Source organism: Hylobates moloch, unplaced genomic scaffold (assembly GCF_009828535.3).
Source record: "Hylobates moloch isolate HMO894 unplaced genomic scaffold, HMol_V3 SCAFFOLD_12, whole genome shotgun sequence".
NCBI classification, from domain to species: domain Eukaryota; kingdom Metazoa; phylum Chordata; class Mammalia; order Primates; family Hylobatidae; genus Hylobates; species Hylobates moloch.
Window position 1 is genome coordinate 56,126,609 of NW_026652287.1, and position 27,185 is coordinate 56,153,793.

Sequence of the window (27,185 nt, forward strand, 5' to 3'; positions counted from 1 at the left end):
ATTTTAACACCTTTGGCCTTTAATAATGCATTTTAGTTATTCTAAATTGCATACATTGTTTTGTTACGTTTTTAACATCTTTACAATTGAGATAGATCTTACGACTAATAGAATCTAGAGAAAAACCAGTATTCAGTGTCAGCGGGTCTACAGATTCCTTCCTCTGAAGGATGTTTACATTTAGACCTGGGCACAACTGTTTTTAAGTCATATGTTTCCCCATCATTCTATTATGCTGCCAGATTACGTTGTAATTTAAATTGATAATACGAAAACACTGGGTCTTAAAATACGTGATAGTTATAACCCCTAATCATGAGATCAAAATTATTTTCCTAGTTTCAAACATTTTAGGAGGTTACAAAAATAATTTTTGAAGGCATTCATATATAAGTTGTGTAGTTACTGTGTTTTTATCCTCTGGATATCTCTAAATCTCTGCATGTGCCTGTCTATGGGGCCTAATATTTTATTTAATAGTTGGCAGTCTTTTGTGACAGTGAAAAAAGAGTAGTGTGATTTCTCAGAGTCTCCTTAGGCTCTTGGGAAAAGAGTTAATGGAGAATGCAGAAATAACAGTGTATGTGTTTAAGTTTCTGTCTAATGGCTTAAGTGTCCATTCTATAAAATAGCAATATGTGGTATTTGTCATCAGCAGAAATTACAAGTTATATAGAAAATTGTGGTAGGCTATAGACATAAAATGAACATTTTCTGAAAACCTCATGCAAATAAACACTAGTAAATTCCTAGTGAATTCAGTACATACAGTATGTACAAATGATATGAAACTCATCAAAGTGGAAATAACATTGTTAACTATGGAAAAATGGTCAAAGTGTATAATCTAATAAACAAATATAAGTTAGAGCCTCAATAATGTTCGTCCTTCACATCAGTAGGAATTGTTTTAAGTATCCAAAGCTGAACTAGAAGCTAAAACTGGTGTGATTTGAAGCACTGTGCCCTAATATGCCCATATCTTCTTTAGAAAGCAACTTAACGCTATATATTGATTCATGAAAACAATCTCACCTTTGTTCTAATCATTCCACTTTTGAAAATCTTTCTTAAGCATCTCTAGAAAAAAGTACAAGATACTATACATGAAGGTTTTCCTCATAAGAACAAAACTTTGTAAATGCCTAAATCACCAACGATAGGGCATTGGCTAAGTAAAGTATAGGAATAACACTTGATGAGCCAATATTTTCCAAAGGGGTCAAGGTCATTTGTAAGAAAATAAAACATGAATGGTGTACTGCTTAGAGCTTTTTTTTTTTTTTTTTTTTTTTACCATGCATAAGGAAAACAAAAGGTAATGGTTGTGAGTTTTAAACAAGGCATTATTTTGGCTCTTGCAAATTTCCGTTCTTGAAAAGACATTTCTTAAGAAGTAAGCAAGAGACTTTTACCTATTCCTGCCTTTAGCGTAATCATCAGTACTATCAGTAGTGCTGACTAACCAAGTCTCTTACAGTTGCCAGTTGAAGAAAATCTACCTCAAAATAGATAAAAATGTTTATTGAAAAATTAACTTGTATAGCCAGGGAGTTAACAGGAGTCAGTGAGGCACTACTTGACCAAGGAATCAAATGATATCCCCAGAACCTATCTCGGTTATGCTCTTCTCTGTTGATCTCTCCTGAAAATACCCTTCTCTTGATGGCAATGGGAGCCACTGGCAACTCCTGGTCAGCTACCAGTCCTGTGAGCCAGTTCTTCCTTTCTCCTCTAATTCTTGGGAAGTCCCAGATGAACTGCGATTGACTGGCCAACCCCTTGGTCAGATGCCCAGCATAAAACGCCAGGAATGGGGGAGTGACAGCTTGTTACTTGGGCTGATCTTGTTTTATTTCCTGTATGTTTTCATTTCTTCTTGATTCTTGTATTGAAATACACAATAGCACATCTTGGTTTTATGTGTGGGGTATATGTGTATGGGCGTAAGCCTGCTACTTTTTGAATCTTGTACATAATTTTCCTGGGCTTCCATGGAAAATTCCAAATTAAACATTATGACACAGGTACTGAAACATTATATGAATTCTGAAAACATTACTTGTTATGTTTCACACTCAAATGATAATATATTTGCTTTTTTGATACAAAGTAGTCATGGACTTTTTCAGAAGCTTTAGGTTAGGGACGGCTATACAAGTCTCTTCCTGTCATGTTGTGCACAAACGATTTTATTTTTCCACATAGCTAACATTATATCATCAAATTTTCAAATATGTGGGAAAAAAACTTGAAAATGACTTTTGTGTAAGTTTTTTACATAAGAATGTTTTCTCCCAATGAACTTCAAATCATGGAGAAAAAGCAGATTTGTTAGCTATGTAATATTCTAGTGAGACGGCAGTATTATTAAAATGGATGATTCGGATTTCTGCTAAATCAGAAACTCCCAAATTATTTTTATACTAGATTCTAACCACTTTAGTTGGAGGGAAGAAAAGGATCCTGGGTAGATAAATTTGTGAAATGCTGAGTTGGACAGTATTCACTAACAGGCTGATTAGTTTTTACTGTACCACTGTGCACTTTGATTTTGTAAAAGCAAGGGATAGAGCGGATTGTGATTTGCCCACTAAACCCCTTTTTAAAAAGTAGAACAGTTATTAATATGTGATTTGGAAAATATTGCCTTAATTATTACTCTGTGTGGATCTTCACCTAGTTTCTTACAAGATTGCTTAAGATAAGTGTGTTGAGATGGACAGTGCTGAGGAGTGCCATAGGTTTTTATTTTCCCTTATTACAACTTTTATTATATGATGACAAAGTTTGTGTAATAAAAATTCAAGAATATGATTTTTAGTCTTGCTTAAATGGATTAGCTCCCTTTGGTGCAAGGTGGACTGTAAACAGACCTACCTTGACATATATAGGGCCAACATTTTTTAGAAGAAGATCTAAGTAAGATCTGTTTCAAAAGTACTCTTGATGAAGTCCCAAATGAATCATGTGCTGGAAAGAAGTGAGATTTTAGCTTTGAAAATGGAGGGCAAAAGTTAAAAATCATTTTCTGACATGAAAGTGTCCTTATAGATTAGAGCATTGAACTTTTTATGTAGTCCACTTAAATCTGCCATGATGAATTGCCCCTGAATAGATCACAGACAAGTAAATGAGTTAGCCATGTTATTTTCTGAGGGATAGTGGCCAAAAACCAGCTCTTTGTTTTAGCATGTTTGATATATTGAGCTAGTGTCTGACAGTAATTTTTCCACAGCATCACTTGCTGCTTGAGCCTATTCCTAAAATGTGCTGCGAATATCACTAGAGAGGCAAGTGGTTATCTTTTTATTTGATAAGTAGAAGTGGTAGATGCAGGAGGCAGATGAGGGGGAGGGTGTCCAGAGAGTCTGTGACCTGCCTATGCACTGGGAGAATGGGGTGGGGTCACGAGAAGTTTGCATCTTGTGCAGTGGGGAGGAGCCTGGCTTCTTCAGCTTGTGTGTGGTGGCCTGGTATTCAGTCTGTGAGTTGGGAGCCCGCTGGAAGGATCCCCTCTCGCTTTTCTGAGATTTTTTTTTCCTTTTTGCCAAGTAAATTCTGTTCTACTCACCCTTCAATGTGTCCTTGAGCCTAATCTTTCTTGGTCGTGTGACAAGAACCTGGTTTTAGCTGAACTAAGGAGCAGAGTTTTGCAGCAGAAGGAGCAGGGCATGTATATGAGTCCTCTTTTGTATTAGATTATTTAGTTTTAGTCTCTTTGAAAGTCCTTGACATAGCCCAGTTTTATTCTATATATATGCAGAGAGGCTATAATTTTGCATTCCCAAGTAGAATTATTATATTTTTGCCTTTATTTCCTTCATATTTATTACTAGAAACTTTTTTCAGAACTATTTAAAGTGATTAAAATGAATGTGTAGCTACTTTAAAAATCATTTTTTCTATTTGCATAAATTATCACATTTTTTTTTTCTCTGTAGATAGCGCTTTGGAGCCAAACCCTTCTGATGATCCAAGGGCAGGCACAATCTTCTTGCAAAAAGCTCAAACAGATGGTGAGACGACGCTGTTTCTTCCACCAAGAAGATGACTGAAAACTCTCTGTCATAATGAGTGTATTATAGACAGTATTTAGAGAAACTTACATTGGTTTAAATTTTTCAACTTTTCATATATTCACTTGTCCTATTTTAATGTGTGAAATACTTCTCTTTAGTTGTTGGTGAAAACATGTAAACTTTCTGTTTATACATTTTGCTACCTTTTAGCAACACCATTTGTCATGTGATTTAGGAGTAGTCATAGATTTATCTTTATTCATAATATTTTATTGATAATTTTTTGTCTTTCACCCTTTTTCCCTTGCTCCAAAGAGTTCATTTTAATGATGAATGATAGAATTTAGGCTTCAGCTTGGTTTTTATTTAAACAAATAAAAAAATCATTTGTTCATCAATGGGGATTAAATTTGTGATTTCAGCCTCCTCTTATACAGTGCTTTAACCATATGAGTTTATCACATCCAAGTTTATGCTACTCAAAACTTTTAAGCTATTAAACTTTTCCTGTTAATGTAATATAAATTTAAATATCTGGTACTCTTGCTTATATTTTAAATGTTATGTTAAATCGTAGTTTATTTGATCAAAAAGCCATATACAACCAAGTTTTTTAGTTGATTTCAACAGTAAGAATATAAATGAGGGTTCTGTAATAATATTTGAAGTAATGCAGCACAATAAAATTTGGGTTTCTAATTGTGCTCTTATGGTTTGTGTGGATTTTGCCTGCGTTAAGTCAGTCATCTCTGGTCAGGACTTGTGTTTGTTCATTTTTGCATTGCTATAAAGAAATACCTGAGTCTGGGTAATTTATTTTTTAAAAAAGTTTAATTGGCTCCTCGTTCTGCAGGCTTTACAAGCATAGCTTCAACACCTGCTTCTGCTGAGGACCTCAGCAAGCTTACAATCATAATGGAAGGCAAAAGGGGAGCAGGTGGTTTCACATGAGAAAGGAAGCAAGAGAGAGGGGAGGGGGGAAGGTGCCACACTCTTAACTAGCTCTTATGTAAATTACCAGAATGAGAATTTGCTCATTATTGTGAGGATGGCACCAAGCCATTCATAAGGAATCCACCACCATTACCCAAACACCTCCCGGGAGGCCCTGTCTCCAACATTGAGGGTCACATTCTCATATGACATCTGGAGCGGGAGAAATATCTAAACCATATCAGAATTGTATTTATCAGTTCCTTCCAGAGCCATGGGCTTCTCACAGAGTGTGTGGAAGCAGTGAAGGCTATTTCATGTCCCTCAAGTCTTCAGTGGTAGGATTGTTTGCCTTCAAGGCTTCCAGCATCAAAGGAGGAGGGAGTGTAGGAAACAAAGCATGGCCCAAGTCCCTCTTGGAGCTTTTGTTATTCTGGCCTTTGTTAGAAAAAAAAAAATGATTTTGTTTGCTGCAGATGCTATGTCCAATTAAGTTTGCATACTCATTTTAAAATTTAAATGTAAGATAGGTTACTTTCCAGTTGTGCAAAGACACATTTTTTTGTTAGTGACATATTAGTAGATGACCAATAAGTGGTTTGAGATGCTTACGGGGATTCTGGTGCATCTACAGATTTGTACCTGGCCAGGAACTAGTTCTTAGAGCTCCTAGCTCTTAGATTCTGGTAATTAAAGTAATCCATGTGTAAACGCAGAGTGAGAAAATACCATATATGCAACAGTTAAACTTATTTATTAGGTAAATTTGTCATCTGGCTTAAGTTGTTATGCCCCTTTTTTTGTACATGAGGATTCTTTCATTTGACTGTAATAGAATAGATAGATAGATAGATGATAGATAGATAGATAGATAGATAGATAGATAGATAGATAGATAATAGATAGATGATAGATAGATGATAGATGATAGATAGATAGATTAGATAGATAGATGATAGATAGATAGATAGATAGATAGATAGATAGATAGATAGATAGATAGATATAGATAGATAAATAGATAGACAGATAGATATGTTTTTTACCCGGAGACAGAGTCTTGCTCTGTTGCCCACAGCTGGAGTGCAATGGTGCGATCTTGGCTCACTGCAACCTCCGCCTCCTGGTTCAAGCAATTCTCCTCCCTCAGCCTCCCACGTAGCTGGGATAACAGGCACATGCCACCATGCCTGGTTACGAATGTAATAGAATATCTGTTAGGACAAAAAATAAAGCCAAGTTTTTAGATTTTACTTTATGAGATTTATTATGCCCTATAATTTAAATTATAAATAGTTGGAAATTATTTTTAAATGGAATTTTGTCTCATTTTGCATAGGGATAATCAATCAGATGTTAGCAACTATTTTATTTTATATTCGTATCAGAACTGTTTTTTTTATTCTTAGTTCAAGAAAAGAGAAAGAGCAACCACATGAACCATGTAAGTAAATAGTCACAAAGTTAAGAAATTCATAGTTTGAAGTAAAATATGTCTATCTTGATTCCTTAAAAATAAAATGAGGACCCAGTGCTATTAGCATGGAACTCTCTTTGTGGACTTTGTAAATCTCTTCTGTCTTTCCAAGGATCAGATTTATGCAGAAAAGTCTTTAGCTTAGTGTGTCCACCTTTAAAAGGATCTGACATGCAAGTTAAATTTTAAGTATGTGGTTGTGGTATAAAGATCTTTATTTAATCTTAAAATAAATCAAACAACAAAATTAGAATAGCTAAGTTAATTTTCCACACTGTCTATTGACTTTCTGGTATAGCAGGTAAAAGCACAGCTTTCTGGGTATACCATGACGTTATTTTTTTCCCACTGTTTTGTCCAATTGTAGCACACTTTTATTAAATCAGTAATATTTACATGATTCTTCTTATGCCAGTATTATTTACTGCTAAGTCATACAGTGTTTCAGCTGTGCATCTGCATTACATATCCTTCATTCATTTAAACCGTTCTGGCATCTGAGCACTTCTTCACTTCTCCCAGATAATCCTTTTCCTGGCCTAACATATTTTACCCGGCCAAATGCAGTAAGTAGCCCTTGGCTGGTCTCTCTGCTTTATCACATCCTGTAATTTTTAGCATGGAATTAATTGTCTGACTATATTCATTTGCCTGTTCTCTAACAGTTATTCTTACCGCAAGTGTTGTAACATTTGTCACATGCTTATCAAAAATATTCATCAGCTCAAATACATCTGTTTTATATTTCTCTTGGGGCAACTTTCCTTGGCCTTTCGTCATCCTAGTTCAGTGTAGAGTGGCTTTCCTAGATGTGCTACATGCTTACTTTTCTAAGCTATCTCTTGAAAGTCTTCTGAGATCTCACTTAACTGCCCTCTTCTGTGATATTCCCTGAGTCCTAGATTCTGTGTTTCTTTCTGCCTTGTTACCCTCTCTACTTGTACTAGAGCACATTTTCCTGGGAAAGGGCACATGGGAACATGTTTAGAGACCCAGCTAGTCTTAAAGCACTTCCTCTTTGATACAGTATAAAATTTCAGGTTGAAACTAAATGTTAGGGTTCTAAAGATATTTTGTAATTGTGTTCTCATTATAGTATTGTTTTTTAATCTGTTGCCATTGTGTGATACATTATTTGTAACCGGGTTTTACATATCTCTAGAAGCTTTTTAGGACCTTCTTTCTCTCTGGGATTCTGAAATTTTATAATGCAGCTTGGTGTGAGGATCTTTTCCCTTTATTGGGGCTACTAAGTCTTCAGATTATCTCTTCTAGAGAATTTATTTTCTTCTCTATTTTCTCTGTTAATTTTTTCTGATATTCTTGTTATTCAGATGCTGGGCTGCTTAGACTCATGTATCCACATTGGTTTTTAATCCCCCCACCCCCTCCTATTTTCCAGTTTGTCTTTTCATTCTACTTCTTGGATATTTTTTACTTTATAGTTTAATATTTCTTGTGTTTCTCTTGTTGAGGGTATTTTTTTAAAGTTTTGCTCCAAAATTTTTACTGGTCCCATGAATTATTTTTTCCTGTTGTTTTGCTCTCTCTTGAATGGTGGTCCTTGGCTTTCATTGGAAGCCGGACTTCTGTTCACTAAGGAGACTCACTGTGAGGTTTTGGAAATAAAGCCAGCATTTCATTTGGGGGACTTCAGTGTATTATCTGGGGATCTTTACTCTGGGACCATTCAGTTCCTTCTGAGAAGGCTCTCCCAATTTTCTGCCTGGGATGTAAAAGCATGGTGACTTGCTTTCCAGAAGCAGCGGTGGAGTTCTGCTTCTTGATGTACAGGTTTTTCCATCTCTCAGGTTTTAGCTATGGTATCTCTGAGCCCATAATTTTCAGCTTTTATATATCCAGAGAATACACATTTAAATTCCTTGTAAGATGGAAGGACAGGTGGACTTGGGGCTCTAACCACAGATTTTCAACTGACCTCACTTTTATTTTATGTTTCACCCTACTTTCAAAGGTGCCATTTCCCTCTAAGTTGAATTCTGCCTTGGGTTCTAGAAGACAAACTGGCTTGCTTGTTTCTGTTGCAGTCACTTCCCGTAGGCACCAAAGTTGTGCTACCATGCCAGTTACCACTCCATTATCTACTTTTTATAATTCAGTATTTATTAAAAATCATCAATGTCAATCTTCTCTATTGGTCCTGCATATAACTTCAGTTATATGAGTAATTCTAATGAGATTTTAGGAGGGAGAGGGAATAAATTTATCATCAATCTATTATATTTAACCTAAATTTATGACCTATATTTAAAGTGTAAATTATAATTTAATTTCAATATAATTAATATTAATCCAGAGAATTTTACTTATATATTTATAATAAATGTATTACACTTTTCTACCAGGGCCTTTTTTAGTTTTATTTTTATTTCTGAGACAAGGTCTCACTCTGTCATTTAGGCTGGAGTGCAGTGGTACAATCTCACCTCACTGCAACCTCCACATCCCAGGTTCAAGCAATTCTCCCACCTCAGCCTCCTGAGTAACTGGGATTACAGGCACCCACCACTGTACCTGGCTACATTTTAGTAGAGACAGGGTTTCACCATGTTGGCCAGGCAGGTCTCGAACTCCTGACCTCAAGTGATCTGCCTGCCTTGGCCTCTCAAAGTGCTGGGATTATAGGTGTGAGCCACTGTGGCCGGCCCTTGTTTAGTATTCCTATTCAAATTTTATACCCTGCCATATTGTTCCATTACTTCACACTATAAATGGAGCTGTTTTCATTAATGCCCAAAGTGTTAGAAATATTAAATTAAAATGTGTTCATTTTTAGCCTGGTCAACATAGCAAGACTGCATCTCTACAAAAACATTAAAAAACAAATTAGCCAGGCACGGTGGCATGTCCCTGTTGTCTCACCTACTCAGCAGGCTAAGGCAGAGGATTACTTGAGCCCAGGAGTTTGAGGCTGCTGTTAGCTCTGATTGTGCCAATGCGCTCCAGCCTGGGCAGCAAAGTGAGACCCTGTCTCAAAATAAAGGCTAATTCTTTAAAAACATACCTAAAATTTGTCCTCCCAAAAAGGAGAGAGACAAAAGTAAACTTTAGAATTTTCAATGGACTAAAACAAAAGGCAGCAGGTACAATGAAAAAAAAGTCAGTATAGGAGTTCAACAGATACTCGACCTTTGATGGTAATGTTTTGGTTTTGGCTTACCAAACTATGAGGTATGATGATTTTCTAGTCTTAAGACTAGAAAGTAAGACTTAAGACTACTAAGTAACACCTTCCATTTTGTGTTAAAGTTTGTAAAATTTTATATTCTTGGCATTTATGCAGACTGAATGAAGATAAGTTGTTCCTTTCTAGTTTTGACTACCTGAAATAATACCTATAAACAGTAAATTGTTAGTGTATTTGACATAATTAAATATAGTAAGATTTATCTTCCAAATTGGAACTGATTTAATTAATTTGTCAAGCACTTGTTGAACTTTTAAACTTGTCCAAAATTTTGTGCTCAGCATCTCCAGGTAGAGAAGAAAGGACTCTCCCTTCCTTGGAAAGACCTACTTTCTTATGAGGGGAATACTCTGTAAGAATTGGTATCATGTAACAAGTCATGAATTAGACTGACTAGTTTACAAAAATGGAAATATTTTGTGGTGTGGTTGCTGGCAAAGGAATCCCAGAGGGTAAATGGGGTCAAGCTTGCTGGGACAAAGAAAAAGAATCCTAGGCAGAGAGCAGAAGGAAACTGTGTGGCAGGAGAATGCCTATGAGCAGGTCAAATGACTTGTAGAATAAAATGAATCAACTTTTGAAATGAATGGAAAGTATTCTCCGAGAGTCTCATTTGAGTGATGTCCTGGCAGTCTTATTGAAACATGAAGTGAAAGTTAGATTCCTAGAGTTGTCTTTGTTATCTGTTTTCAGGGTGTGAGAGTATATTAAAGTGATAGTCTTTTTATCTTCCACGTGAGAAAACAGGACTAGAGAATGCTATGGCTTTCTCTATTGTTGGTTATGGAGCAGCCCTGGCACACAGAGCATCTGAATCTAAAACACTTGTTTTGTCCCACTGTCTTCTCGAAGATTACATTTAGGGTTAGTAACTTAGTAATGTAGCATTAGTCTTCATTCATTGCAATAAAATGCTCTTGTGCCAACATTATTTAATGCATTACAGCTTATTGTAGTAAGTAAATAATAGAAAATCTCAGCTGCTTTATATTGCTTTAAAAACACTGAAATCTTAAACATTTCTCATTATTTATAAAGGGGAATTCACAATAGACGCTTGCCAGGTCTGATGACAGGTACCATATTTAGGGCAGCCTTTTATAACCCATTTCTCAAACATCCTCTGTTGAATTTAAGAGCCTCCAGTGGGTTTCCCATGGAGTGCACATGATTCCACACTCAGTTCATGAAGTATAAGAAGTACCTTAGTACTTTGTCATTTGACATTTTAAGCAATGGGAAAAAATACACTTTTATAGGTTTAACTTACTGTGATGTTTTCTTCTATTTCCCTTCCCCTTCAGGTATCTACTAAGCATTTTATTAAAAAGTGCAGCTCATGTTCAACCATATACCTAGATGACAGCACAGCCAGCCAGCCTCATCTTACAACCGTAGTAAAATCGTGAGTACAACTATTATGTCAAGGGACACAGCCCCTTATTCTAAAATCATCCCAGCCATCCTTGGTTATTTCAGCTGTTTGATTGTCCTTTTCGGCAATGAGTTTAAGAAACTGGTGTCAACGATATATTGATTTCCGATTCTAAATATTAATTTTCAAAAAAATATTAATTTTCAGTTTCTCCTTTAGCTTTAGACTTCACATTGGAAGAGAAAATTAGTTAGCAAATAATCAATCCTTGGAAAAGTTTAGTTATTTATTTGATGCTTTTATGCCTTATGTTGAATACAATGAGTAGGATAGGTGTCCTTTATAGGATGTTTTCCCCCCCAAAAAAGGTTTTTTTAATGAGTTACAGGCCTAAATCAATGTGTACTACTTTTGACATTAATCTTGGAAGAAGGAACAACTTTTTCTCTACTGGCACCGTAATGTATCTGCATTTGACTTCCCTTCATTTTGCATGAACACCTCATAGGGCACAATTGAAGATGCACTTTTAGAACAACCTAAGACAAGCCTTTCAAGTTTATTTTAAAAGCAACAATAACAACACCAGCTCCGTTGGGGTTGTCTAGAGAACATCATTATCATCTGCTTGGATTATGAGTGTTTAATTTTTGGAACACAGTTTGGAGAGTGCTAATTTAGAATATTAATGTCTTCTCTTTCATTTTACTTCTTTTTCTTCACAAAAGGACGGTTGTCAGTTTTACTTTTCATTCTATAAACATAGCTAGCTTATAAACAATTTTGTTTCTAATGCACTAGCTTTCCTAGCCAAACCAATTGTTAGTAACTTCTATTTTAATTAAAAGTAGGAAGTTTACACTCATAATAATGTCACTTTTTTATCTCACTTCTAACAGTGGTTGAGATAAAACTGTGTTTCAGCAAAAACTTAACTAACTCTGTCTAAAGTCTTACACTTTGTTACCTATTAAGTAATCACTAAACTTCTGTATTCAGCCAAGTCTCTAAATCCTTGGGCAAAAAAAAAAAAAAAGAAACCAGCAAAAAAACCAAACAAACAAAAAACAAAACTGTACTTTGGCTAGAGTCCCTGGCTTCTATTCAAAAGATTGTAATATGTTAGTATACAATTCAAAAGTAGTTTTAAAGATTAATCTTGCTCAAACAAGTATTCATAAAGTTTATGTTTTTTCCTCCATCATTCTAATTTTTAGAATTCTACTTTTGGAAGTGTAGTAAGTTTTAATTTTCTGTCAGAAATGATCACTTGGTATATTCACTATTGTAAAACAAAGGTTTATTGAGCAAATTAATCGGGCAAAATGGGTTTATGAACAGATTTTGGAAAATGTTTTATATAGGTGAGTAGAGCATTGTTCGCAATGGAATGCATGGACCACATTTGATTACTTATGCAAGTTTTCTTAAAATATATGTCTGTAATCACATGCCTCTTCCTACCTCCACCTCTCCTTCAACTCCAGGCACTCAGAAGCCTTTTAAGAAAATAGGGATGGAGGCCGGGTTTGGGAGGCCAAGGCGGGCAGATCACGAGGTCAGGAGATCGAGACCACGGTGAAACCCCGTCTCTACTAAAAATACAAAAAATTAGCCGGGCGTGGTGGCGGGCGCCTGTAGTCCCAGCTACTCGGAGAGGCTGAGGCAGGAGAATGGCGTGAACCCGGGAGGCGGAGCTTGCAGTGAGCCGAGATTGCGTCACTGCACCCCAGCCTGGGGGACAGAGCGAGAATCCGTCTCAAAAAAAAAAAAAAAAAGAAGGAAAATAGGGATGGATGTGAGGCATTCTTATACGTATAAAAGCATTTCAGAAGATTCTGATTTGAACCCCAACTCAATCATTCGGAAACCCTGCTGTACGTTGGAATCACTTGGGAAATTTTAACAACAACCCCGATGTTCAAAGTTATACACAAAGCTAATTAAATCAAAATGTCTCATGTTAAAAAGAAGGCAGTTTTTAAAGCTCTTCAGGTGATTCCAACGTGCAGCAAAGTTTGAGAGCCACTGCTTGATTTGAATTTAGGACAACAAGCTGCTCCTATTTGGTGGGACCTTGGGCAAGTCAATTTTAAACATTGTTTTTCTTATCTGTAAAATGGTGTTGGATTAAATGTCATTTAGATCATTGGTCCTTTTCAGCAGGTAACTTCATATTCTGTGATTTTAAAATTATTTTAGAGATTAAAAACTTCTTGAAGCACTATAGACATAGCCATCTTACATACTAATGTTACAGGCTTTTAAAAACATGCTAATATTATATAGACCTACTGTTAAAATTCAGATTTGCCTTCCCTCAATTATTTCAGCCTCATTTTAGTTGCTGTGGGCAAATGGAAAAACATAACTTATGTTTCCTGATACACAGTATCTGTAGATAACTTAAAAATACAGTAACATATATCTGAAGAGTTTTACTTGTTCATAAATATTTCATTTAAACTAATTGAAAGTACCTGCCCTTAATATTATACTTTGTAGTGTTATGCTGCATTATCTTAGCACTGCTTATTTTCAGAAAGCTATCATTGATTTTGTGTGTACTCAGGTTTACTAACATGAATTACGCAAAAGTTATTGTAAATGATTTAATTTGGTATAAAACACTTTTATCATTAATTTTTAGGAAATAATAAAACACGGATGGTTAGGAGATAGTTGATTAAATCAACTAAAGTGCAGGGCCTAACAACTTAAAAAAAAAACACTACTGTATGTCTTAAATTTAAGCATATGTAACACATAGGTATAAATTGCATGGGATGAAAGGTTTTGTGGGTAGAAGAGCATCTAACAGGGAAATATGTTATTATTTATATATTATAATCATCAACAGAAACATGTCTTCTAACAGTATATTGCCTAGCATTTTGATCCTCGTATTTTTGTTAAAAGACAAAAAACTAAAACAAGAATATAGTGCCGTAATGGTACTGTTCTGAAGTAGAAGATTTAAATTTCAGGGCCACTGGGATAATTTCTTCCTCCCCCCTTTTAAAAAAAGCTTTTAGACCCAAAAAATGATAAAATCCATTGTTATGATTTTTTCTCTTTCCGTAGTGTGGCCTTAGCAATATATTATCACATGAAGAAAAGGTGAGCTCTTTTAAAAACTTTCTTATTATTCCAACTCATTACTTTTTATAATATCAATCTCAGTGATAGTTCATAGCTATAGACACCATAAGCTGTATTGTGCCTACTAAAATATTGAAGCATATTATTTGTGTTTTCTTTCACCCTTGAGACTCTTTAAGTCCTAACTTATTGAGAATCCCAAAGAATCTGTGTTTATATACTGTGTAAGAAATTAAAATTGAGATCTTTAAAAAATCTGCTTCTGGTTTAGATTTTACTACCTTAGCACTATTGATATTTTGAGCTAGATAATGCTGTGTTGTGAGGAAATAAATGCTTAGTTGGTGCATTGCAGGAAGTTTAACAGCATTGATGGCCTTTACCCACTAGATGTCAGTAGTAAGCAATAACCCAGGTTGTGACAACAAAAATATTTTCTGAAAACTATGTCGTTAACATAAATAGCATTTTTTTAAAGAAAAATAACTTCTCTACAATAAAAAGTTGAGTAAAAAGTGTGTCATGCATTGATATTATTGCAAACCTCTAAAGTTTGGCGTAATAGAAGACAGATGGATTCCCTTCGCAATTTTTTTAGAGAAGCAATAAGATGATCAAGCTTTTTGCAAACATGTAGTTACTAAAAGGTGTATCTTCAAAGCTTTTAGATAATTGTGAGTGTTATTTAATACTACCTCAAAACTCCCCTGTAACTAGTTTCTTAGTTACAGGGGAATTTTACATACCAGTACATTTATTCCATCAATACTCACTGATTTTTCTTGTGCAGTAAATGGGCCTTTCCCCCATGCTTGCTTGTATAATAGTATGCATTAGTTATTTGGGAAATAATGGTTTATGTTTTGTTGTGTCAAAAACTCACTTTTGTTAGTATCACTATGTCTTATTAGGAGTTCTTTAAGTATTGAGAAGCTGTTGAGTTTATGGTAGAAGGAGTGTGTTTTCCAAAGTTCTGGTTTTTAGCCTGAAAGCTTGACTATTATCACTGAGAACAGTTATTCTCTTTTTTTGTTTAACTTTTATATTAAGTTCACGGGTATATGTGCAGGTTTGTTACACAGGTGAACTTGTGTCATGGGGATTTGTTGTACATATTATTTCATTGCCTGGGTATTAAGCCTAGTACCCATTAGTTATTTTTTCTGATCCTCTTCCTCTTCTCACCTTCCACCCTCCAAAAGATTTCAGTGTGTGTTGTTCCCCTCTATGTGTTAATGTGTCCCCATCATTTAGCTCTCACTTACCGATGAGAACATGTGATATTTGGTTTTCTATTCTTGTGTTAGTTTGCTAAGGATGATGGCCTCCAGCTCCATTAATATTCCTGCAAAGGACATGATCTTGTTCTTTTTATGACTGCATAGTATTCCATGGTATATATGTACCACATTTTCTTTATACAGTCTAACATTGATGGGCATTTTTGTTGATTCCATATCTTTGCTTTTGTGAATAGTGCTACAGTAAGCCTATGTGTGCGTGTGACTTTATAATAGAATTATTTATATTCTTTTAGGTATATAGCCAGTAATGGTATTGGTCGGTTGAATGGTAATTCTGTCTGTAGGTCTGTGGGGAATCTCCAGACTGTCTTCCACAATGGTTGAACTAATTTACACTTTCACCAGTAGGGGAACACTTATTTTCCGTGATGTAAAAGGCTCACTTTATTCATTTTTGAGAATGATAGTCAGTTGTACTTTTAAATAAAAACAATATTTTAATTAAAAAAAGTGATTATTCAGTTTACATTTAAATCATTGGTTCTTTTTCTTAACACAACCATACTACAGTAAGAAAAAGTGCTTCTTGTTAGCTTTCCACCTATTCAGAGTATTAAATAGGAAGGTAAAGATTTAATAATACCATTAGTTTTTACTGCTTCATCAAAGACATTCCTAACTAAATCAGGCTCTCTTTTTTAACTGTAAGGGGCTGTGGAGAATAGAATGACTTCTAGTGTAATTTGATCACCTTGATTTATGCTGAGAAACCTCGATTTATGCTGAAAAACCAGCTATTTCACCCACTTTTGCTTTTATAAAATCATGGCAAGTGTCACAGTGCGAAAGCAGGCAATGCCTTCATATCCTTTTAAAAATTATTTTAATTTACTTTTTATTTTTAATCAGCTTTCTCAGGCTGAAATAGTATTTTTATCAGAACAGTTTTGACTGCTTCGGCCTCATGAAAAATGGTCTAGGGGATCTCCAGAGGTCCACAGAGCACATTGCAAGAACCATTGGTTTATTAAACAGGCAAAATGTATTAGTTGTATTAACCTCTTAAGTTCATCAAAGACTGGCCTGTTTCAAAATAAAAAGACAGATTAAGTTTTTAATTCAAACTACTTAAAATAAATAAATATATCATGAGAATCTAATACAGAGAAAATGATGATAAAGAGAATAATTATACTATTATCAGTAATGATAGTCATTATTATTATTAATACTTTTTAATTAGTAATTATTAAGAGAAAAAGACTAGGAAATCTGAATCGCATTCACATTTATTTATTTATTTTATTTTATTTATTTATTTATTTTTTGAGACGGAGTCTCGCTCTGTCGCACAGGCTGGAGTGCAGTGGCACTATCTTGGCTCACTGCAACCTCTGCCTCCTGCGTTCAAGCAATTCTCCTGTCTCAGCCTCCTGAGTAGCTAGGACTACAGGCGTGTGCCATCATGCCCAGCCAATTTTTTTTTTTTTATGTGTTGTAGAGACGGTGTTTCACTATGTTGGGTAGGATGGTCTCGACCTCCTGATCTCGTGATTCGCCTGCCTTGGCCTCTCAAAGTGCTGGAATTACAGGCGTGAGCTGCCGCGCCTGGCCATATTCACATTTATTAAAGTTCTAAAGACTTTATTGCCCATTACTACTGCTTTCTAAAACATTCTTGTGTTCCATTGTCAGGTTAGAGGAGTAAAAATATAACAGGTTCATTACCATGGCCTGTTAGGGAGGGTCAGTACTTACTGGCAATCCTGACTGGTAACTGTAATAAAAGACTTCACAGTACTTGATGTGCTGAGTAAGAAGAGTCCAGGAGACCCTCTGAAGGTCAGGCTCCAGGAGAAGGATTTGTAAAACGGTTTGCCTTGGTGAAGCAAAACAGCAAAACACAAAGGAGGCATTATTTTACTAAACAGATATGTTACTGAGATATTAATCATTTCTGAATTAATTTCTTAAATGCACATTTTTACTTTATAGAGATGCAGATAAATCCCTCGATATATTTGATGAGCAATTACATCCACTCACTGTGTCACTTTTATTGAGGCCATATTTTTCTCATAGACTTGTTTTTGTTTCACGCTGAAGTCAAAGACATTTTTAAGTCTTCTTCCCCATGCCATGTTGCATCTAATCGTCTTATTTAAGAAGTGTTATAAAAAGGATGTGCTGGAATAAGAAATGACCTGTAGCTCTGGTTAATTAGTGAGCTAATGAGAGTAAATATATAATCCAAATAACAGAAAATTTATCTTTTAAAAAGATAATTGTCAGTAGCATCAAATAGTATACATTTTTGTAGATGCCTTTAACACATATACATGATTTCTGTGAATAGAAATTAAAAACAATGTAAATTTAAATAAATGGTGTACAAATTAAAAGAAGTACTTCCTCAGGTACATAATAGCCACATGTGGCTAGTGACCATTGTATTGAATAGTGCAGCCTTAGAGCCTTATGGTTACAGAAAACTAAATGTGTTTTTCCTTTTTTTTTTTTTTTGAGACGGAGTCTCGCTCTGTCGCCCAGGATGGAGTGCAGTGGCGCAATCTCGGCTCACTGCAAGCTCCGCCTCCCGGGATCACGCCATTCTCCTGCCTCAGCCTCTCCGAGTAGCTGGGACTACAGGCGCCCACCACTACGCCCGGCTAATTTTTTGTATTTTTTAGTAGAGATGGGGTTTCAATCTCCTGACCTCGTGATCCACCTGCCTCGGCCTCCCAAAGTGCTGGGATTACAAGCGTGAGCCACCGCGCCCGGCTAAATGTGTTTTTTCAAAGTTTGTTGCAGAGAAGAATGAATTATTGTCAGTAAGTAAGACTTTAAAGCCTAAAAGTAGTTTACATTTTTATAGAATTCTGTGGGGAAAAGAGTAGAAAGGAACATAAAAATTTTCTGAGCCTGAGCCCATTTTTTTCACTGAATGTTGATGAGTATTGAATCATTATAGTATCTTAAGATTACACTGTTCATATTTTAGAAACTAAAAGACATCTCCCCAGTCCAAATTGTTCTAAGTGACACATAGGCACAAGTCTGAATACTGCTGTCCTTATACTTCATTTTTTTTCCAATGGATACTTACATCACTTACTTTCTTCTTTCAGCAAGAAAAGATGCCAAAGGAATACTTTGAGTATGTTCCTGAACACAAGTTTATTTACAGATTTGTCCGTGTTCTTTTTAAAGCCACAAACCTAACAGCTGAATTTGCAATAGTAACTTTGGTAAGATATTTCTTATTTATAAAGCATTTTTAGAAGTTGGTACTTGTACACAGGGTATGGTGCTGTTTTTAAATAAAAGTTGGCTTCTGGGCTGGGCGTGATAGCTCACATCTGTAATTTCAACACTTTGCGGGAGGCTGAGATGGGTAGATCACCTGAGGTCAGGAGTTCGAGACCAGCCTGGCCAACATGGCAAAAAACCATCTCTACTAAAATTACAAAAATTAGCCAGGCGTGGTGGTGGATGCCTGTAATCCCAGCTACTCAGGAGGCTGAGGCAGGAGAATCGCTTGAATCTGGGAGGCAGAGGTTGCAGTGAACCAAGATCTCCTCATTGCACTCCAACCTGGGTGACAGAGCAAAACTCTGTCTCAAAAAAAAAAAAAAAAAGTTGGCTTCTGAAATTATTATCCAAACTTTAAGAGAAACTTATGAAAGCGAAGTAAATACACACATTCAAGTTGAATCATCATTACAGCTTAAAATGTTGCCATTGCGTTTTTCATAATAGAACCATTGCTATTAAAAGCAGCGGGAGAGATTTCTGATTTCCCCCCACACATCAGTGCATATGCAGTGTGCACACATGCAAGGCAGGTGGAGGTGTTGGGATGGGGAGCAGTAACAAAACCATCCGGTCCATGGGCAGAGATGGATTCCAGTGGAGCTCTGAGTTGAGTCCCAGGCTGCATTCCTCAGGCAGTTCTCATGCAGGCTGTGATTGACAGCTGCTGCCCTGTCGTCTTTGTTCCTCGGGCCATGAGTCTTAATCTACCCCTGCTGATCACTTGTGCCTGCTCATGAAATTGCCCAGGAATGTGGTTCCAGTAGGCCTGGGACACAAACTTTGCTCGTTAGTCTTCCAAGCCATAGCTGTTTCCTTACATTTACATCATCCCTACAGATTTCCTATTGTACAAATATCATTTTGAATAATAAAGTCTATTCAAATGGTTGAAATTGTTTTACCCCTCTTCACAGCCAACCTATAGAGGAAAGTCAACTGCATGGCTGGGAAGGAAAGAATACTTAGGTCAATACTTACTTATTTACCATTCAATTAGAGTTTAGGAGAGAAAGCTTCTGATGTGTACTTGAGTCAAAGCCCTCAATGGGTGCTGGACCAGACACAGGCCTTTTCGAGGAGCTGCAAGTCATTTGGAACTCTTAGCACATGCTGGAGGGAAGCAGGAGTGGTGCTTCCAGATTTAGAGAGATAGATGATGCTGGGGGGAAAGCTGGATTGGAAAAGGGAGAGTTTTGTACTCAGGCTAAGCTAGATGTGCCTTTTAGACAGCAGAGTAGCAGTGTCTAGTCATCATTTGGATATACGGGACTAGAGCATGGATTTGTGGTAGAGATGCAGAATGAAGTGTAATAGCAGCTGTTCAAATGCAGAGTAAGTGTGTAGAATAAAATTGGACAAGCCAGGCATGGTGGGTTCATACTTTTAGTCCCAGCTACTTGGGAGGCTGAGTTGGGGAGGATTACTTGAGCCCAGTAGTTTGAGTCCAGCCTAGGCCACGTGGTGAGAACCCATATCTTAAGAAAAAAAAAAAATGAAGCCAGGTGTGGTGGTTCAGCCTTGTAATCCCAGCACTGTGGGAGGCCATGACAAGAGGATTGCTTGAGCTTAGGAGTTCAAGAATAGCCTCGGCAATAAGGTGAGGCCCCATCTCTACAAAAAAATAAGGAAATTAGCCAGTCATTATGGCACATGCCAGTGGCCCCAGGTACATGGTAGACTGAGGCAGGGAGATTACTTGAACCAGGAGGTGGAGACTGCAGCGAATCATGATCATGCCACTGCACTGCAGCTTGGGCAATAAAGTTAGACCCTGTCTTAAAAAAGATAAAGAAAATTGAGAGACGATAGGTCTGTAAAGACTTATAGTGAGTAAAGGACAAGCCCCCAGAGGAGTAGCTACTACAGTGGGAGGAGGAAAAGCAGGAAAGGGTAATAAAAGAGTTACAAGAGGCTGTGGTCACAGTGCTGAATGCTGCCGAGAAGTGACTCATTCCATAAACACTGGATGCTGACTCTGTGTCACTCTTCTAAGTGCTGGGGTAGAAGGGAGGACAGGTTGAACACAGTTCTTGCCTTTATGAGCTTATGTTCTAGTGAGACACAGTAGTTTTTCAGGTAGTGTCAAATAGCAGGAAGAGGAAGCAGGATAAAGGGATTCAGAGTGTTGGGGTGCTCAGTACTTTAGATAGAATGATAAGGAAGAGTCTCTCTAGAGAGCCAACATTTGAACAGTGACCTGACCAAAGCAACGAAGGGAAGGAGTGCTGGCATTACAGGCAGCAGAGACAGGAATGTGTTTCACATGTGTTCACAGAACAAACAGCGAAGTGACCAGTGTGGTCAGAGTGAGGAATAAGGGAAGCAGTGGAGATAAGGCCACACAGGCAAGGCCACAGCTCACAGGGCCTTTTGGCTTCAGGCCATAGGAAGATGTTAAGGTTTTATTCCAGTTTGATAGGGGACTCATGCAGATCTTGAGCAGGGAAGTGAGTGCTGTTAATAAAGAGGTTATGGTGACTGCTTTCAGGAAAGTAGGCCACGGTTGGGAGGAAGATTGGAGGCAGAGAAGAGGGCTAAAAAGCAATTAGAGTGATACAGGTGAGCAATGAGAGATTGTGGCTCATAATCGACCCAGGCAGACTACCAGTGAAGGCAGACATAACAGGCATTGGAGACATTGCAGAAGGGTAACTCAAATGCAGGTATTTGGCCCCAGCAGCTAGGCAGATGGCAGTGTCTTGTACAAGATTAGAAAAGGCTTGGGGAGTTGGTTGTTGGGCTGGAGACTTCCAGTTTGTAAGTGGGAGGGCACCAGAAACCTAGGCAAGAGAAGTGTTGGAAGAGTAATGTCAGTGGGGCAGGCAGTGTACATTAAGGAGAGATGGAAGATGAGGAGCTGGCATGAGGGCATGGTGCTGTGAGCACCAATGAGATGACACAGCTGGAGGAGTAGTGGGGAGTGAGATGGGAACAAAGGAAACACAGTGAGATTGGGGAAAATTGCTAGTAGAGAGGCATAAAATCTTCAAAGAGGTGATTGTAGGAACAGTGTTCTGCAAAAGTGGGATGGGATCAACTGCACTGAGAAAAGTTGGCATCAGTGGGGAAAAAAAATTCCGTGTCACACTGACCCAGGAGGGAAAACACTGATGAGTGAGTGTCAGCAGGTCAGCGGCTTAGCAGTAAGGCAACTGGAAGTTAAGGGCTTGCTAGTGTTGTTTCAGTGCTCTCTGATTCCTATACAAAGAGTGAGGTTCATTCTCAAAATACTTGAGACTTTTCAGTTTGGGGGAAAGGGAGCAGAATATCTGTAAAACATGTCATGCTCAATAGCCATTTGTTTTTGAAAACAGGCGAGTTTGGAGAACACTTCTATATCTGAGCTGATGATCATAACCTTCAGACAAGAAATAAACTCCTATAAAATAAACTTTTTCCCTTTGTTTTGACATAAAGAGTTCAGGTAGCTTGCAGACATACTCTTCTGCAGAGCACCCTCTGAGGTAACACCTCCTCACAGCTCACCTTTAATCTTTACTCAGCTGTTTACTTTGCCCAATTCTTTGTAAAGTAGATGTTTGATAGATGTAAACTATCAAACACGTGCTAGTTCATGAGATTGTCTCACAAACTACTCAGCAGGCTTAGAGGAATCCCAGGGATGCAGAAACTGGCAGCTGTTTCCACTTTTAAACCAACAGAATTGACTAAGTTGCAGGATGTAAGAGAGAATAAATTTTCATGAAGTGATCATGAAGATGGGAAAATAGGGGCTGAGAGGAGGACCATTCTTTTATACACATTTGTTTTTTATCAAGCAACTGACTACTGGGAATGTTTTACAACCCCTGAGACCTGCACCTGCCATGCTGCTCTGCACAGCGGCCACTGGGAGGCTCTCTTGACCAGCAGTTTTTTAAGCTAGCACCACAAAGGGGTTAGTTTTTGTGAAAAGGAGATTAACATTTGCTCGCTATCACATGGGTTTTACATATTCAAGCTTGACATACCTGTAGAATTTCTATCTGCCTCCCAGCTGGGTATGAGACATTACATTTGGTACGCACTTGAGTATTTCCTAAACAACTTTAATCCACACTGGTCCTTAGTGTGTGCTGCCTTTTATGAGTGTGAAGATGATGACACTGCCTCTCCTCACGGTGGCCTTGGCTGACATATGCAGGCATTCTTGTCACTGAAATTGGGCTGGACATTCCCGTAGGCAGAGTAGGCAGCAGAAGTATCTGACCTATGATTGTAATGTGGTCTCTTGCTTTGCCTGACCAAGCAAAGTATGTAGGGCGTAAGAATAAAAGACACTTTCTAGTCAAAACCAGAAGAAATCTGTCATTCAAAAGAGTTCTTATCACAGCACTTAAAGTGAACTTAATCAAAGGCCAGTGCTCTATTTTGCAGATTTACATAGAAAGACTCTTAAGTTATGCGGAGATAGACCTTTGCCCAACCAACTGGAAGAGGATTGTCATGGGAGCCATTCTTTTCGCCTCCAAAGTTTGGGAAGATGTGACTATATGGAATGGGGAATACTGCAGGCTCTTTGGGAACACTAGCATTGAAGACATGTGAGTTTCTAAGGTTTTTGTGAACTTTCTAACCATTTTCATTATCTTATTTGCTCCCATAAATGTAACACTTTAAGACATATTTTTAAAGGCTACAGTATGCAGATAAGGAAAACACATAAAACCACCTACTTCTCTCTATCCAGCTTTAGTATAAAAGTTCATATGTTTTTACTGTTAATGGGTAGGTCTTGGTGAGTTACTGTTGTAATAATCTGCTCTGCTCAAACATGGAAAAGTATTTTTCTGGTGGTTTTTGCCAAATACTTCACAAGTGCACTACCAGAACAGCACGGTACAGTAAATATCTTTCTGGCTTTTTAGAAGCTGTCTGTAAGTTCCAGTCTCTTTTTAAGGGACACATGTCTGGCTGTTGAAATAATTGGCCACTCTTAAAGTCTAGGGCCTCCGGACTATGGAGAAGTTATAGCCTCAGCTTCAGTCGCACATTGTGTATTTGCTTTTGCTGATGTTTTCTCCCTTTTATTTAAATGTCTGTTTTTTATAGAAACCTTGAGATACAGAATAGCCACAGATCCCTGTGCCCTCCCCATTAAGAGTGTTGCATGTGTTTAGAAATTGAGTTGGTGAGTTTGCAGCTCCAGTGTTTCCTCAAGGCAGTATGCAAAAAATTGCTGAGGCATCACACAATGCCCACCACACTCAAGAGGCTCCTGGGGCACTCATACAACCACAGCAGCAATCTGTGGGACTTGAGTTACCAAGGAGAGTGCGAGAAATCTTGCTGAGTCATGGGGTTGCTCATAGATGGTGCCAACATGATACTGAAACATGGGCTTCATGGGGGCTTTCTTCCAGTCTGGCCTTATGACTGTTGTAAAGGGAAGAGCCTTGGAGCTTGTAAGCAGGGTGAGCTAGGGAGGCATTTCCAGCAAACACTCTAGCAATGTCCACAGGACAGTGAGAATAGCTATATGGGTGACACTTAGGAAAATATAAAGGAACACCTGTTGCTGTCATTGAGCAGCATATGAAGATCAAGATCATGACAGGCAGTGGCAAGAGTTTGTTTTTTTACATTTGCCCATTACTCCAGATAAGACTGTCATCCAGAATGTATGTGATCACAAAGGTGGAGCTTGATGGCTGATTAGAAGTCTCTGCCAATTGAAAATTGTTCTCCTCATAGGAATAACAAATTGAGTAATTATCTAAATAAAAAACACCTTTATTAGAACTAAAAATGGCTAAATAATTATAGTACCTGGTTTAAATTTTGTATCACTGAAAAAGGCAGTGAACACGGTAGGAAAGACAGTCTTCAGTTGCTGATGCCAGCCCTCCCTTATGTCCTAGCATTGGCCATGTGACAAGAAGAGAATCTGTATGCTTGGGGGAGGGAGAGCACAGCAGTGTGAGACTTTGCATTGAACTCAGTGCTGCGTTGTCATAGCAAAAAGCAAAACTGGGCTGAACTCAGCCAGTGCCCACCCACGGATGGAGCATTTCTAGCCCTAGCCTGAAGGGAATCACCGATCCCAGTGGCTGAAAACTGAGTTGTCGAAAGCCTCACTGCTGTGGGATAAAGTACTCTGGGGTCCTTAATAAACTTGAAAGACTCTCTAGGCCACAAGGACTGCAACTCTTAGGCAAGTTTGAGTGCTGTGCTGGGCTTGGAGCCAGTGTATTTGGGGGGCATGTGACCTAGAGAGACAGCAGATGGGGCAGCTCAGGGAGTGCTGTACCACCCCTCCTTCAATCCTAGGCAGTGTAGCTCATAGCTCTGACAGAGACCTCTTTCTTCTGCTTGAGAAGAGTAAAGAGGACTTTGTCTTGCAACTTGGATACTAGCTCAGCCACAGTAGGAGAGGGCACTGGTCAGAGTCATAAGGCTCCCATTTTGGGTCCTAGCTTTTGGATAATACCTCTAGACAAACCCTGGGCCAGAAGGGAACCTGCTGCCTTGAAGGGAAGGACTCAATAAGGGCAGGATTCGTCACTTTCTGACTAAAGAGCTCTTGGACTTGAATAATCAGCAGTGGTAAGCAGGTAGTACATGTCATGGGTCTTTAGTGAGCCTCAGAGATCTGCTGGCTTCACGTGTGACCCAGCACATTCCCAACTGTGGTGGCTATGAGGAGAGACAACTTCTACTTGAGAAAATCTGAGGGAAGAGTACAGAGGACTTTGTCTTGAGCTTAGACACCAGAGCAGCCACAGTGGAGAAAAGCACCAAGTGGGCTGTTGGTGTCCCTGATTCAGGCATTGGCTCTTGGATGGCATCTCTGGGCTTACCCTGGGCCAAAGGGGAGCCCAGTGCCCTGAAGAGTGAGTTCTAGGTCAGGCAGCATTCACCACAAGCTGACTGAGACCCCTTGGGCCTTAGTGAACATCAGTGGTGACCTGGCAGTACACCCCAGGGGATTGTGATGCTGGTGAACATGGGGACAGACTACTCTGCCTGGGTAATGGGGAGGGAAGAGTGGAAAGGTGTTTGATGGTTTTAGTGCCAGCTCAGTCACAGTAAAATACAGCATCAGGTGGATTTCTAAGGTTTATAACCCCAGGGACAGAAGGCTCTCTGGCTTCACTACCTGCTAATTGTAGAGCCTTGGGGCTTACAGCAACGTAGCTGGCAGCCAGGGAGTTGTTACAGTAGGAGCCTTGGGCAGTCAGAGTGCTGTGTGGGCTTCAGATCAGACCCAGTGCTGTCCCAGATGTAGTGGCCACAGGGGTGCTTGTATCATTCATCTTCGAACTCCAGGAAGCTCAGCACAGAGAGACTCTTTTTGTTTGGGGGAAAGTAAGAGAAGAAATGAGTCTCTGGCTGCTAATGCAGAGAATTCTTCCAGATCGAATCCAAGATCACTAATGTGCTACCTCTACATATCTGCAAGAACGAATGACATTCTTCACAGACATAGAAATAGAAAAGACAATCCTAAAATTTATATGGAACCACAAAAGACACAGAATATTCAAAGCTGCTCTCAGGAAAAAACGAAAAAAAACAAAACAGAAGGAGTCACATTGTTTGACTTCAAATGATACTCTACAACTATAGTAACCAGAACAGCATGGCACTGGCATGAGAACAGACACATAGACCAATGAGACAGAAGACAGAACTCAGAAACAAATCCATGTGTCCACAGTGAACTCACTTTCAACAAAGATGCCAATAATACACAATGGGGAAAGGATGGTCTCTTCAATAAATGGTGCTGGGAAAACTGGATATCCATATGCAGAAGAATGAAACTAGTTATTCTCACCTTATACAAAAATCAAATCAAAATGCATTGAAGATTTAAATTTAAGACCTCAAACTATGAAACTAAAATAAGAGATGAGGAATATTCTTGAAGACATTGGACTGGAAAAAGATTTTTTAATACTCCATAAGCACAGGCAACCAAAACAAAAATGGGTAAATGAAGTCACATCAAGTTAAAAAGCTTATGCACAGCAAAGGAAACAACAAAGTGAACAGACAACTCACAGACTGGGAAAAGATATTTGCAAACTATCTGTCAAGGGATTAATTACCGGAATATATGAGAAGTGCAAGCAACTCTGTAGGAAAAAAACTAATAATCTGATTTAAAAATGGGCAAAAGATCTGAATAGACATCTCTCAAAAGAAGACACATTAGCTGCTGATGGCAAATGCCTCTGGTTCCTGCTACAAGGGAGGCCTAGATGGGAAAATTACCCGAGCTCAGGAGGTCAAGGCTGTGGTGAGCTGTGACTGTGCCACTCTCCAACCTGGGTAATAGAGTGAGGCTCTGTTTCAAAACTTTAAAAGATACATACAAATGGCAAACAGATATATGAAAAGATACTCAACATTATTAATCATCAGAGAAATTCAAACCAACACTACAGTGAGAGATCCATCTCACCTCACTTAGAATTACTTTTATCCAAAAGACGTGCAATAACAAACTCTGGCAAGGATATGGGGAAAAGGGAACCCTCGTACACTGTTAGTGGGAATGTAA

The 27,185-nt window shown here is 38.1% G+C and overlaps 1 protein-coding gene across 1 annotated transcript in view; it reads left to right on the forward strand.

The window, feature by feature from the left end:
* The window catches only part of LOC116479554 (cyclin-Y-like protein 2), a 49,640-nt gene that overhangs the window by 15,680 nt on the left and 6,775 nt on the right, over positions 1–27,185 (forward strand). Inside the window, exons 2-8 of the mRNA XM_032171606.2 lie at positions 3,945–4,019; positions 6,365–6,399; positions 10,945–11,045; positions 14,100–14,135; positions 17,357–17,408; positions 18,490–18,609; positions 23,054–23,220. Coding sequence (XP_032027497.1) covers positions 3,945–4,019; positions 6,365–6,399; positions 10,945–11,045; positions 14,100–14,135; positions 17,357–17,408; positions 18,490–18,609; positions 23,054–23,220 — 586 coding nt within the window. The remainder of the gene's footprint in view (positions 1–3,944; positions 4,020–6,364; positions 6,400–10,944; positions 11,046–14,099; positions 14,136–17,356; positions 17,409–18,489; positions 18,610–23,053; positions 23,221–27,185) is intronic.